General features: G+C 33.7%; 1 protein-coding gene across 2 annotated transcripts in view; it reads right to left on the bottom strand.

Moving 5' to 3' along the window:
* Best2 (bestrophin 2) overlaps window positions 1–15,473 on the bottom strand; it is a 124,716-nt gene that overhangs the window by 43,646 nt on the left and 65,597 nt on the right. For both annotated transcript variants that reach the window (XM_077445922.1, XM_077445921.1), the window contains exon 2: window positions 13,138–13,248. In XM_077445922.1, coding sequence (XP_077302048.1) covers window positions 13,138–13,248 — 111 coding nt within the window. The remainder of the gene's footprint in view (window positions 1–13,137; window positions 13,249–15,473) is intronic.

Consider the following 15,473-nt stretch of genomic DNA (forward strand, 5'->3'; position numbering starts at 1 on the left):
GGTTTGCCTAGGTAGACTCCAACTGCGATCGGCGTATCCTTTTATCCGTCACAACTGTTAAGTTAGATACATTGGAAATGTCTAGCAGGAGACGGTCGATCTGGATTCAACAAACATCCAGATTCGGGCTGGAATTTTAGCCCATGACCTCTCCACTAGTAAACTATTGTTTAATCTGTGAACGATATAAATTTGGAATCTTTTGGGTCTTTATGAATAAACTAGCAAAAATTCAGCAACTTGATTGACATTTTTATTTGCGAATTGACATTTGACAGCTAAAAATAAAATCGTTAAACTGAAAGCATGGTCAAGTACATGGTTCCAATGAATATTTGGAACCATGTACGTAGTATGTAGAGCGCGACTTACGGTGCGGATGCACTGAATCGTACGGCATGGCATGCCTAGGTTGACTCCAACTGTGATGGGCGTATCCTTTTATTGGATCCGTCACAACAGTTAATTGGATCCATTGGAAAAGTCCAGCAGGAGACGGTCGATCTGGATTCAACCACCATGTGAGCCCATGACCTCTGTACTAGTAAAAAGTTGCCTTATTTTTGAACGATGTGATTTTAGAGTCCTTTGGGTATTTGTGAATAAGCTAGCAAAAATTCAGCAACTTTATTGACATTTATATTTGCGAATAGACGTTCGCGAAGACACAAATTTATTCATCATTTCGAAAGGGTAAACGGGTTGGATCGGTGAGCGTGTAATGCACGCACTCAACTTTTTCTGTTAATACGCGCGCGTCTATAAATTACCTTACATTATCTATATATTTTTGCATTTTTCTTATATTTTACATATATACCAGGAAGTCCTTACAGGTAAATCCCAATGCGCCTTCCTGGCCAATTACAAATACAAATGCAGCATTTTTATTATAAGTCGTTGAATTGCGAGACACTGAAAAAACTCGCAAATTAACGAGACATCTATGAATTGTACATAAATTTTTATTGTACATCAATCAAATTTCAAATAGTGGTGACATAGTAGGTAGGAAGGATTTTTAGCCATTTTTTTTTTCCGGGAACCGTTTCAACAATGAAAATTGGCAAACTCTGATAGAAAACGATCAACCTGGAGTCACAAATCCAGGTCTGACCAACAGCATACTCTGAAAAATTCATTTTCATTCAGGGATAGAACCCGGCACCTTCTTGACGGTAAGCAGAAGCTTAATGTCCGAGCTATGCTGCTGGCTATATATAGGTATATACAATTGAATGTCTGTTTGTCTGTCTCGTATAGCCTCCTACTAAACCACTCAACCGATTACGATAGAACTTTCAGGATTTGTTGTTTGCATGTCCGGGAAGCTTACTGTGAAAAAAAATCTTAATAATAATATTCACGAAAGTTTGAAGCGCCATTATGTAGTCAAGGAAATGTGTTCGTTGGTAACCACGTTACCAGTTGGTTTATGACGACACGTCGTTAGACAGACGTTAGTAGAGCTCCAACTATCACTTGAAACGGGAACGGGAAGGCAAGATTCGGAACTTATCGAATCTTGCCTTATTAAACTCGCCTGAAAGATCCAACTCAATTTTAATAATTGCATCTGTGCACATCGAAAGGTTACCCGTCATCTGGTGTGAAATCTATCATTCGAGAAGACGAGAATTGCATGAGAATTGCAGCCGTCCGTTAATCTGTCGTTCAATTTGTCTGGCGATTTTAGAGCGGATGCACCGCATCCATAAAAAAACACGTGCCGCGTACCACTCTGTGTGTCAGCGTCCTTATAGAAGATGCTTTTTGGAGCAGCTTCAAAAATAGACAGATTAAAATATATCTATAGATCGCCAAGAATGGATACTATCGTGGAAGATGACTAGTTCGAATTAGTATTATGTCAAACGGTGACAATTCAAATTCATCTTTCGTGTCAATCAAATGCAAGTGGCTCACACGAAGGCGTTACATAGTAACACAATTGGCATAAGGTCGACTCATTTCTTTATTTTTTTTACACTTCATCATTATTCAATAAATATTTTTTCGCCGTCATTAACATCATCATCATCGTCAGTCTCCATTCAAGGCATAATAAGCTTCTTAGAAAGTTAGCGCGACATGTACGTACATATACATATGTGTACACAGTACACTCATATCGAGATCATTGCCGGCGAAATCATTGTTCTCAGACGTCGGCAACCTTCGGCGACATTTCGAACATTTTAGAGACGAAGTGCTAATTTTTGCGTAATTCGCGTCAGTCGGCTTTTGTGGGAATTCCTCTGCTTAGTCACACGAGCAGTTTGGGCAAAATTAGCACTTTCGCCGGTGATCAGTGAGATCGACGGATGCACAAAATTGCACGGCGATAAAAATAGCAATAGAATAAACATTTATGTACATAATAAAGTGACGAAACTTCAATGAGCCGGAACTTGGGTTTTTCATATAAATTGTGAAATGATTCCTTTATAAGCAGGATGAAAATTTGGGTCGATTCCACTTGTTGGGATCTATATATCATATGTACAAATATCTTGGACAACTTTCATTTAATTTTTCATATCAGTTTTGACTTCCTTTATATCAGAAGCTATTTCCAAAGACACTTCAGAGATATTGCAGAAGGTTTTATGATGAAATTAAGTTGGGCTTATATGTAAAAGTGATCCAAATGTTTTTGAAAGTTTTATACGTCCAAGCTACGTCCAAATTCGCATCGTGTCATCCCGGAATTATTGATCTTATAGTTTTAGCGACCTAGCATTAGACTTTACCATCGCATTCACATTTCATTTCAGTTTCGCCTTGAATTTTAGTCAAGACATACAATATTATTCGTGCGTTTTATTTTTTGTTAGTTTTAAGTTCGTGTTTCGTATTTTGAAATATTAATATTAATAAAAAATTTTATATAAACATAATTAAATACCATGCATTGAATTATATTGTAACGACATTATGTAGTTAAATAAAAAATAAATAAATAAATGGTTATGAATTCAGAAATTCCGGTGTAAACCAGTCTTTATAAACATGGACACGGATTACACGACCCATGTTCAATGTATTTTTTTTCAATGCTACCTACATAGAAAGGCTTAACGGGGTAGTATTCTTTATTATTTTTTACATACTCAAAAAACAACGCCTATCGGCGTATTTCAGGCTCGTGGAGTTGTTGGCAGAACGCCGATCGGCGTTGTTCAGCATTCAAAGGGTTAATAAAATTTTAATATAAAAAACGTAAGTTGTGGATATTATTAATTTATTTATGGAATACGTATATATTTTATATTAATGGGAATTTATATTTTTTAGACGATGAAAGTAATTGTCAACGTCATGTTATGGACAGCAAAGCTTACAGTTATTAAATATATTAAAGACCTTGCATTGAATTATATTGTAATAATATTATATAGTTAAATATGGAATAATTAACCTTTGAAGGATTTAGCGTCGAGATTGAACGAGTGTCCCGAACCGGGGTCGAGTAAGACCCCAGTATTTTTTAATCAAAATACAGCTTTTCTCAATACAAATGGGTTTAATATATGTATATCTTATTAATCATTTTATACATCAACATAAAAAAGTTTTAGTCCTTTAACATATTTTTAACTATTTTTGTATTAAAAAATAACGACAAACATCAACACGCAAACGCGCATAGGTAAGGCCAACAGGCGACTGCATGACTCAATAATAGCCACGCGCCAAAAGCGACGAAAACAATAGCTTACGACATGTTTTTAACTATTTTTGTATTAAAAATAAACGACAAGCATCGACATGCAAACGCACATAAGTAAGACCAACAGGCGACTGCATGACTCAATAACCACGCGCCAAAAGCGACGAAAATATAGTTGTCTTTTTCTCTCGCATTGATTCATCGATCAACAAAAATATGAAACCGAACAGTCAAAAACATGACTAGAAATGTATAAATGTATTTTTTTACGATGTAACCCTTTTCTAAATCATACAAAATATATTAAAATAAATTTCTTGTAGTACATTCTAGGAATACAAGAAATAGAGGGTGTATAGCTTTGAAAACCATATAGTTATTACGAAAAACGTAAAAATTGGGGCACTTGCATACCCCACTTCGCTTACAATGTTACAACACATTGCACGAATGTGACAGCATGCTTGGTTTTCGTAAATCTCACGCTACATCGGATCGAATGTAGCATAAAAATTAGTACATTCGGAGGTTAGCTCAAAATATCTTGCGTTTTCTGAGAGTAGTCTATCTTTAGGCTATTTCACTTGCAACGATGAATAAAAATTTGAAATCGATTACATACATAGATGTCAAATGTCACTTTGCAGTTTAATGTGAAGTGACAGTTGAGATAAAAAATAAATAAAATCTTCACATTGATACTCTGTCTTTGGAATGTAAAATACGACTACGTGCATATGATACAATTTTTGAAGCTTGGTAGAGCTTCATTTTGAAAAGTGTTCCATAAAAAATCAGTCCATAGAACAAACGAGGTGAAAAATCCCCGACATATGTATGTACTTTTGGATATTGAGGATTTCTTTTGTCCATATTCACACCTTTCTAATCATCTTCTATTAATTACATTTATCTTGGGTAACATTCATGGCCAAATACATGAATGAGATGTGTGCAAATCGGTCTTGCAAAGTTTTAGGTGCTATATGTAGGTGCTATGTAGATTGGTTAATAGAGTAATTTGCTTATTGAGTGATTATAAAATCAGTGTCGAACGTCTTCTACTTCATTAGGCAATGGGAAATTACTTGACAAGACACTTACATAGCTTCAAAGTGAAATATTGTCAATATAATTTATGCAAAGCGACTGCTAAGATGCTTTATTATTATACTGAAATTGAATATTCAGATTGAAGAATAATAAACAGTTAAGATTTCATTATTGAACGAAAAAAAAACCATTGCAGAAATAATACCACATGTTAATGACAACGAATACATAATATTATATTTAAATTCAATTATGAGTATTTCATGGAAAACTGAAATTAAAATACAATAAGCCATAATGATGGCCTTCGATTACAGGCAAAATGATGAGCCATTATAAATGTGCGATTCTTATTATGATTAAATATATACCATTCATATAGGTAGACGATAATGTATACATGACTTTCACTCGTTAACTGCATAACATTGGAACGATTTTTTGATAACACGAAAAGCGATTTCGATATTTGATATTAGTAAATATAAAAAAGACATGCCAAATTGTCCAGACACACGTAATTATATCCGCTAATTTTCTTTTTTCGCAACTTGACTGCGATTGTTATTATATCGAAGAGAAAGTTTCGCAATGATGACTATCGTTGAGCATTTGCAACAATCAATACACGATAGTCATTTAGAAAAATTCAATTATATACATCATATATTATATATACATATGTATGATTCGTTAGCATTTTCAATTCAATATGGGTTTTATTAATATTTAATTTTCCGGATTGATTTATGATCCCGGATTTCACTCTGTGGGCCCAAAATTTTTATATTATATTTATTTATTTTTACTCTTTACCAGGAAAGCCTAACAGGTAACCCCAACGCACCTTCCTGGCTAGAGAAGAGAGACAATGTACATTTAATACAAGTATTATACAAAGTAAACACCCACAGAGACATATACGGTCAAATTTGTAAATTTGCAGCATTTTATATAATTCGGCTAAATTCGAGATTTCCGAGAAAATGGGTGAGGTTGCCAGTTTATTGGAACCGTTTTAATGAAAATCAGATAAATTGGTAAACTCTGATAAGAAACGATCGACCTGGAATCACAAATCCGAGGTCTGGCCTGCAGAAACCAGTGGGATTTGAACCTGTGACCACTCTGCTCAATGCATTATATGCTAACCACTAGTCAATTCTGCTGGTATATGTATGATTCATGCGTAAATGTACCTCACAAAACCTAACCTGTTTATTATCTAGTGACTTTTTAATGTAATATTGCAGTACATAGTCGCATTCGTGCAATATTGAAATGACGTAAAATAATTTCTTTATTATTATTTTTAATTATTTCTTATTTAAATATATAATATTATTACAATATAATTAAATGCAAGGTCTTTAATAATTTAGTGTAAGTTTTGCTGTCCATAAAATGACGTTGACAATTACTTTTTTCGTCTAAAAAATATAAATTTCCATTAATATAAAATATATACATATGTATTCCATAAATAAATTAATGATATATCAACAACTTACGTATTTTATATTAAAACTAGCTTTATTACCCGGCTTCGCTCGGTATTTGTGATATAAACCGCTTAAACATGACTAATCTAATAGTAAACATTTTATTAAATTTATTTGAATAATTTTATTTTATATAAATTTATTTGAATACTCTTTTATTTTTTTTTATTAAATTTACTGTCACGAACAAACAAACATATATAGTAAACATAAAGTCTCTTATAAAAAATATATGTACACCCCGGGGTCTGCGCCCTCGGCGTCTGCGCCCCCTTTGAATCGGAAAAAAGCGAATTATTTTTTCGATGACGTCAGAACAATAGACTGTCGACTATTAATTAAATTGACGAAAAATACATAGGTAAAAAAAATACATATTTTATTAGTAAGATTTTATTAATGTAAATATTTCAAAATACGAAACACGAACTCAAAACTGACAAAAAATAAAAATCATATTATACGCACGAATAATATTGTATTTCTTGACTAAAATTCAATGCAAAACTGAAACGAATTGCAATTGGCCATCGCAGGTCGAGGGGGGGGGGGGGGTGAATGCGATAGTATATACATTTTTCGTAAGTCTAATGTTCGATCGATTCAACTTTAGTATTATGTATTTACATTATAAAGTTGTAGACAATTTTAAAGTCGATTAAATCCGGCATATATTATATTATACATATATAAGTGGTTTTCCTTCGTCGAGTGTTTACGTTTCCGATTGAATAGACAATTTGTCGATCTACGCATGAATATATATTAAATTGATGTTGTTTTTTTTTCGGTTCGCTCGGCAGAAATATGCAAAACCATCGCAATTAATTGCCGCGTTGAATGAACTCGAATTTCGTTTTCGTTCATTATGAAATGGCGCTATGAGTAATCCGGGAGATTTTGTGTCAGATGTGCGATCTCACTTCAAATCCGTCAGATTGACGTTGATTTTATAATTGTGTATTATCAAATGATTATATTAAGTGGTGTGCAAGTTTTGTATACTATTTCCGGCGATGCCAGGCGTTGCTCGGCCGGATGAAAGTTGAAAACAATATCCGCCCAAGGAGGTCTGAATCATTTACCGAAATACGTTTACGGTATTAGTTGGAGTACTGTGAGATTAAAATAGGCGATTATAAGTTGAAAATTGTAGATTTGCATAGTGGATAAACATCCATACAATAATTAGAGAGGTTCTTAGTTTGTCAAAATTATCATCTATGTACGTAGTAATAATAGATGAAGTTTTGTGATCATGCGAAAATTCGAACTCGAGATTTTGACTGATTTGAGCTCAGAATTGATCACTGATCACGTTTTCATGATCTAAAAAAAATGTGTGTGTGTGTGTGTATTTTGGGGATTTTTTGAACACCGTTAATCCTATCGAACTGAAATTTAGTTCTGGTTACTGAAATTTTGATCGAAACGACGTAAATTTTTTTCAAATTTTCAAGGTGACCGGAAATGGTACCTCCCCTTATAGGTGTCCTCTTTTTTCAAGTTTTTGAATTCAATTATCTCCCAAACTACCAACTGAATCGGACTATATATTTTTTTCATGTAATAGAAATTATAAATTTTATAAGCTAATATTTTTTAAATACTTTTACCTGAACCGGAAGTAGTACTTTTACTCTAGAGAATCGCAGTTTTTTTAAATTTTTCTCAGAAACCCTATAATTTAATGAACTGAAATTTCATATCTAGAAGTTTAAGCTCAATACCAAGTTATATATTAAATTTGGTAAGCATCTGTCAACCGGAAGTGGCAGTTTACTCTTGTTCGATTTTTCTTCCACTATTTTTTTCGACACCTTAAACATGTGTGCTCTTCACGAAAAAAATCAAGTATAATTCTTGTATTAATGTGATCAAAATAAAAAAAAATCACTAAATTTAATAAGCCGGAAGTGGGATTTTTTCCTCTTAGAAAGTTCAAAAATGTTGTGGCCTCTATTCTTTCCACACTTCTGAGTGTATCAAGCTAAAAAAATATTTTTGTATTCTTTATGTACTAACTTAGAGCTGATAAGTTTTTGGTCAGAATTCGTAAACCGGTAGTATTTTTTTTTAAAACAATTTTCCTTTTTTTATTTTGACCTTTTAAATTATTTTTATTTTATTGATATTTAATGTCTATAATACTAATAGTGTTTTTAAGTAACAAAAAAAAATTTGAACAAAACTCGACAACCGGAAGTAGAACTTTTGTCTTGTGCAAATTTCCATACATTTGCGCTCAATTTGTATCGAAAATGCTGTCATAGCTATTAGTATTTCAAAATGCTGCCAGTGTGTGTGTCTGTACGTTTCAACATCGAATTTTGTTGTATACTCCTCAAATACATAGATAAAGTCATGGGTTGGTCACATCCGAATTTTTTTCATAGTGAAGAATGACATTTTATATAAAACTATGTGTATAATTTGAAAAAGGTAGTTTTGTACTATAATTTTGACGTTTTTACATGTACATATGTATATAAATCTGTAATATTTGAGTGTTGATTCACAACGGAGACTGCCAGCTCCCGTCGAATCACCCAAAAATATTGTATTATATTATATTATATATATTTATATATGTATGTATGTATTCGTGATGTGTTTTGTTTATTAGTGTACATACATATGTACATATATCCTAAGAACGGACCGGCTCACGGTTTGACTAGCGACTAACAAACAAAAACCAGTTTCTGCTGATTGACGTAACAAATGTTTCAATTACACGCTCGGTCGAGAACCAAACTGGTCCAATAGTCCAAAACGTAGCCAAGTTGGAACAACACCGTAGAAAAAAAATCACCTGTTCGTAGTCCGGCAAGGGTTAACGTCTCCGATGGCAGGCGAAATAATAATAAAATAAAAAAATATAAACTAGAGAGGAATTCGCATCATCGAATTTTACAGCGGCTGTGAAACCGACTGTAATACAGTGGGCGGGTTTCTCCTTCATGACGTTCGAAGCATAAATACATAGATGTAATTTCGGTATAAACTTACAAATTGCACTATAATTTGAGTGGATAAACTTTTTTCTGCGGGATTGTTTAACCTTGCACTTTGAATTTGCGATATGAAAAAAATTAAACGTACTTGAGGAATTCCACGAAACGCAACTGACCAGATTCGATCTTTCAACGGTAAGTATGTAAGACTTGTTTCTGGCAATACGTCTGCCGTAGATATTTTTCAGAGTTGAACAACTGGTTTGCCAAATGAATAATCTTTCGCATGATTGTGTTATTATAGATAACTGAACGCGGCGTGCGTTGCAATGCCGCAATAACGCATGCAATTCCCGTTCCCGAGCACATTCGAGTGCAAGGTAGGCGCGGCGCAGTTATTGTCACACTGTAAAGCTCTGACCGCACTATGCGTCTGCGACACGAACGGCAGCGTGCGGCCAAATATTGTTTGTATGAAATTGTATGAGATATAACACACTGCGCGTGACGCGACGTAGTAAAATCGTAATTACGAATATTATTATTAAGAGGTTTTTTCTCATTTTTTTTCACAGTAATCTTCCCGGATATGTATACAACAAATCCTTAAAGTTTCATCGTAATCGGCTCTGTGGTTTAGGAGCCTATTCGAGACACACAGACAGGCATACATTCATTTTTATATACGTTACACCGAATCCGTGAAATTGTCTATTACACGCATTCGGCAAGAGAATTGCCGAATGCGTGAAAAATGCAAGCACGTTGCCCAGTTTACGGATTCGGCAAATTCTTTGCCGAATGCGTGTATTCGGCATGAATTTGTCTGCTCAAAACGTGGAGTCGGCAAATAGACAGCAGCGCTCCGGTGCTGTTTTTTAGAACTGGACAGCGTGGACAAGTGTCAAAGTGACAGCTGAATGAGGATGTTTAATTTACATATTATTATGTATAATATGACTACAAAAATATGTTTCGATCATCTCATATAACTTACACTGTAACAACTCCTGTGAAATGCGCCAAATTTAAATTTGAGCAAAATCTATCTGTGACGGTGGGAAAAGTTGAAAAAATTGTTAAAATTTTTAATGTTAATTTATATCATGTAAAAATTATGTACTATGTATGAACACACAGTTATTTCTGGGGGGGATTTCTCTTTACGGTGAATTTTAATTCCAGATAATAAGAAGGATAGTGCAATTCCTATTATACTTGAAAATTACATTGAAGAACTATTTTGTGGACTTGTAGAGGATCACTTTCATCTTCAACTTTCAAGACAAACAAATTGAAAAAACTGAATCGTACGGCACGGGTGCGTTCTTGCGCTCATGTGGTAAAAAAACATTTTTTTTTCGACAAGTTTCTGCTACATTTCTTCGAATCAAACATTAATTGTCAAACCTACATATATTTGGCAATTTTGGCCTGGGTGCCTAAGCATACATATATCAGGCGTGCTAGTGTTTCATTAAAAAAAAAAAGTGCTGCATATCTCTCTGTGTGTATGCGCCCTTAAGATCCCTATATAGCACAGTTCGTTTTCGGCACGTTCATACTTGTTTCGGACTAGTGCAAGGAAATATCGGCTTACATTGTAGTTTACATTACACGACGATACGGTGCTTTATTTATTTATTTGCTTGCGTCATACCGTCGATAAAATATTCATATGATAATTTTCCATGACATGTACTTCTGTATAATATGAATAGATCATGCTGCTGTTTCAGATACGCCACATACATATTACGGAACATCAGCGTGTCTCCAACAGCGTGGCTCGGAAGTTTCGTTGATACTAAGCACCGAGGGGTCACCGAGTTACATCCCGTGACGTATCCCGTATTTATTCTGAGTATAATATTTAATGCTGCTGGTCAGACTTAGATATTTGTGACTCCAAGTTAATCGTCTCCTACCATAGATTGCCAATTTATCTGATTTAATTGTTGAAGCGGTTTCTCCATCGAATTGGCAAAAACCATCCTAACCACTATGTTATTTGAATATATATGTCTCAATATTATATATAGTATCTGTATTATGCTTGTATGTCTGGTCACAGTGACGCGTTTGAGCATTCTGTTATATCACTGTCTCAAAAAATATGTAAATTAATAAAATAAAAATAAATAAAATATACCCATAGAATGTACTAGATAATATTTTTCGTGCTGTTATTTACGTGTAGTTGCCGTTTTGAGCTCTGCTGCTATAAACGAACTTTAATCCGTGCTTGTAAACTATCCTGGTATGCCTATTTACTTGTTATCGTACATATGTTTACTGCCTTAGTGGTTTTTTTTAGACTAAATCTTCTAAATTATACTACATAATACATAAAAATTAGAGTTAAAAGGGTTAAAAACTAGGATACATTATTGCACTGTATCAAAAATTTTGTCAAAAAGTCTTATTTTGCTCTCAAATACAATACATATGTACATATGTAGAACACTCTTCAAACGAATAACATACATACATACATATGTACATACATACTTACATGCATATAATGGATATGTCTGTATCCGGGGTTTGGAAATGTTGAGTTAGTCAGTTGCGATTTATTACATTTGTACAATGTCGAATTGCACTAAAGTTAATTCGCATACACGTTTGTATGTGTTCGTACATATATATGTTCGGGGTTTTTTGCGGTGTGAATGGGTTAAAATTGAAAATGACAATATAATTACAGTCGTTAACGCTTCGATACGTTCATTGCAAATAAAATCTGTGTGTGTGGCGTTTGATGATAAAAAATACACTTTTTTTTTATTTGCACTGACTGTTGTGCTAATTTACAGACAATATGTCTCTTTAAGATTTTTCTTGGTTTATATATAATATTATATATATGTACATGTATGTACGTTGAATTATGATGATACAAGGAGAGGAAATTTTAAGCAATGGAAAGATATAGTTCAGTTTTGTCATATTGTTAAGTTCACACTTCAGCTTTATAATAGAATTCCCCAATTATAATACACGAGTGTTGTGCCCGTTGATTTCAACGGGTGGTTTCGAAAATGAATTGAAACACGAATAAAAAATATTAAAAAAAAATTCAGTCTGATTCAGTTAGTGGTTTGGGAGATAATTGAATTCAAAAACTTTAAAAAAAGAGGACACCTATAAGGGGAGGTACCATTTCCGGTCAACTTAAAATTTTGAAAAAAAAATACGACGTGTCGATAAGAAGTTCATTAACCGATACTAATTTTCAGTTCGATAGGACTAACGGTGTTAAAAATATCCCCAAAATACACACACACACAGACGCACACACATTTTTTCTAGATCATGAAAACGTGATCAGTGATCGATTCTGAGTTCGAATCAGTCAAAATCTCGAGTTCGAATTTTCGCATGATCACAAAACTTCATCTATTGTTACTACGTACATAGATAAAGTAATAAAGTTATATGTTATATGTATATAAGTATAATGTAAGGTAATTTATAGGCGCACGTGCACGTAATTATATATTTAACAATCCAACCCGTTCGAAATGATGAATGAATGTGTGTGTGTGTGTGTGTGTGTGTACACCTCTAGAATCCAGAATCGAAATCGAAACAGCTGGTTTCGGAAAGAAATTGATGCACGAATTATAAATTAGAAATTACGGAATGATACGTTTTGTGCATCGACGACGCCCCCAGCGCTTCCGACGCCCCCAGCGCCCCGACGCCCCCAGCGCCCGGTGCAAATGCAAGTGACGCTCGACACCCCCCTTCCCCCACTTCCCCACTACCACGCTTCCCGGCGTCTCGAATACTCAGCTGTGATTGGTTCCCCATACTGGTCCACGGTCTGTCACATATTTATATACATACGAACAAAGGTCGCCATTTTTATACTCAAATTAGATATACAGTGTACTGTTTAATTTTTGGTGAAAAAAATAAATTTAAAATATATAATGGTACATACCTTTTTTGATCTACGTTGAGTGCATATCGATAGACAAAATTGATTAAATAATATAAACTCAGGTAGGTGAGGAGTTCTCTCCAAACCAACTTGTAAACGCTCCCCCGCCATCTGTAAATAAGAAATAAATCAATTAAAAACGACTTTATAAATAAGAGGAAGCATACATAACAATATCCTGTCGTTCGATTACAATATGCACGATATTCGATATTGTGATCGTTTCGCATAAGCGAATTCCAAAACGCATGAGTTAGCTATGATATCGCAAGTACCGTACAGACGAGCTTTTTTTTCTAAATGAAAAATCAAACATATGTATGTATGTATGTATGTACATGCATACTTTCAATCGAAAAAGACCTAGATTAAATTCTCGGAAAAATGCCTAAGCGTTTATGTGTATAAACACAAATATATGTACATGTTTTTGCGATGTATCTGACGACTGTTCAATTGACGCGATAATATAATATGAGCGTTCTCTGTATTTAATTTTTTTCGGTGATTTTTTCAATTCATTTTCGACCGAAAAAAATCTTGATGTTTCGTTTGACCTTCGTCGAGATTTTTGAAATATCTCTCGGTACAAATCGATGCCGTCAGATTTGACGGGAAGTGATTTATCGACGGGTTCCCCCTTTCGGTCGTCCGTTTCATTTCTTACGTGCGTTCGAATCCCTTATCCGTAATGCAGAATGTGATTCCATTAAAGTCTTTACAGAAATAATACCTGTCTTGTGAATTTATTATATATGTATGTATGTATGTACGTTACAGTCGAAGTGTATTTTCAGTTGTAATATAAAATTCCAACTGCCGTTTTTGGTAATTCATATTCGAATACAATTCAGCTAAGAAATTATATCTCTACAAGCGCAAATACATTTTCAACATTGTGCGCCAGTTGTAATGTAACAGTTGAGTTTTGAGAGCATGCTTTAATATGCTAGGTATTATGAATAAAGGTAATGAGTACCGTAATAAGATAGCTCTAAGAATGTGTTCAAAACAAACATGTGACTTTCCAACTCAATTTATTAGTCGAGTGATGTTTTCACGAAAACCTAACCTCTCCATCTAACCTTGTGCCAACTTATAGTTAAAGTGTATTTTCAGTTGTAATATATTTTGTCCAGTTCGCCATATGAATCAACTTAGGTGAGTTAGACGGAATATATTCCAATTAGTCAAAATATATTACAACTGAAAATACACTTCAACTGTAACGGTTGTTGTTACCAGGATAGTTGAAATATATTCCAACTAGTCAAAATATATTACAACTAGAAGATATGATATAAAGGCGACCCAAGCTTTTAAGTAATAAATTTGATTACATTAATCCTTTATGTTAATCCATATTATATCTTTATATCTCGTTTTCACGAAACCAAACCTGCTGTCTAACCTAAAACCAACTTGTAATTGAACTGTATTTTCAGTTGTTTTATATTTTGACCAGTTGGAATGTAATTCGACATATCAATCAACTTACGTGGGTAAGACGGAATGTATTCCAATTAGTCAAAAATATATTACAACTGAAAATACACTTCAACTGTAACCGTTGTCGTTACCAGGATAGTTGAAATATATTCCAACTAGTCAAAATATATTACAACTAGAAGATATGATATAAAGGCGACCCAAGCTTTTAAGTAATAAATTTGATTACATTAATTCTTTATGTTAATCCATATTATATCTTTATATCTCGTTTTCACGAAACCAAACCTGCTGTCTAACCTAAAACCAACTTGTAATTGAACTGTATTTTCAGTTGTTTTATATTTTGACCAGTTGGAATGTAATTCGACATATCAATCAACTTACGTGGGTAAGACGGAATGTATTCCAATTAGTCAAAAATATATTACAACTGAAAATACACTTCAACTGTAACCGTTGTCGTTACCAGGATAGTTGAAATATATTCCAACTAGTCAAAATATATATTACAACTGGAAGATACACTAAAACTGTAACATATACAAATGTACATACATATCTTCGAGATCAATAATTCCAATATTCTAAGAAGCGAAGTTGAAAAAGCGTGTCTAGAATTTCGTTTTGAGACCTTACATAGTTTATGAGTCATAAATTATGACAAGAGAGGATTGTTAACGCTACAATTTACGTACGACAGAAAATAAACAATAGTGCATCATTTTCAAATTAGCTTATAATAAATTGTAAGTCGCTATCGATCGTTTGAAACATAATTATTACACGCAAAGAACAATTGTATTCAATGTCCAAGCAGGTATGGGAGTTTTTATGACTCAATCTAATCGTAAACTGCGTTTAATAAGTATAATACTAATGAAACA

Source organism: Arctopsyche grandis, chromosome 2 (genome assembly GCF_051622035.1).
Source record: "Arctopsyche grandis isolate Sample6627 chromosome 2, ASM5162203v2, whole genome shotgun sequence".
Classification (NCBI taxonomy): Eukaryota; Metazoa; Arthropoda; class Insecta; order Trichoptera; family Hydropsychidae; genus Arctopsyche; species Arctopsyche grandis.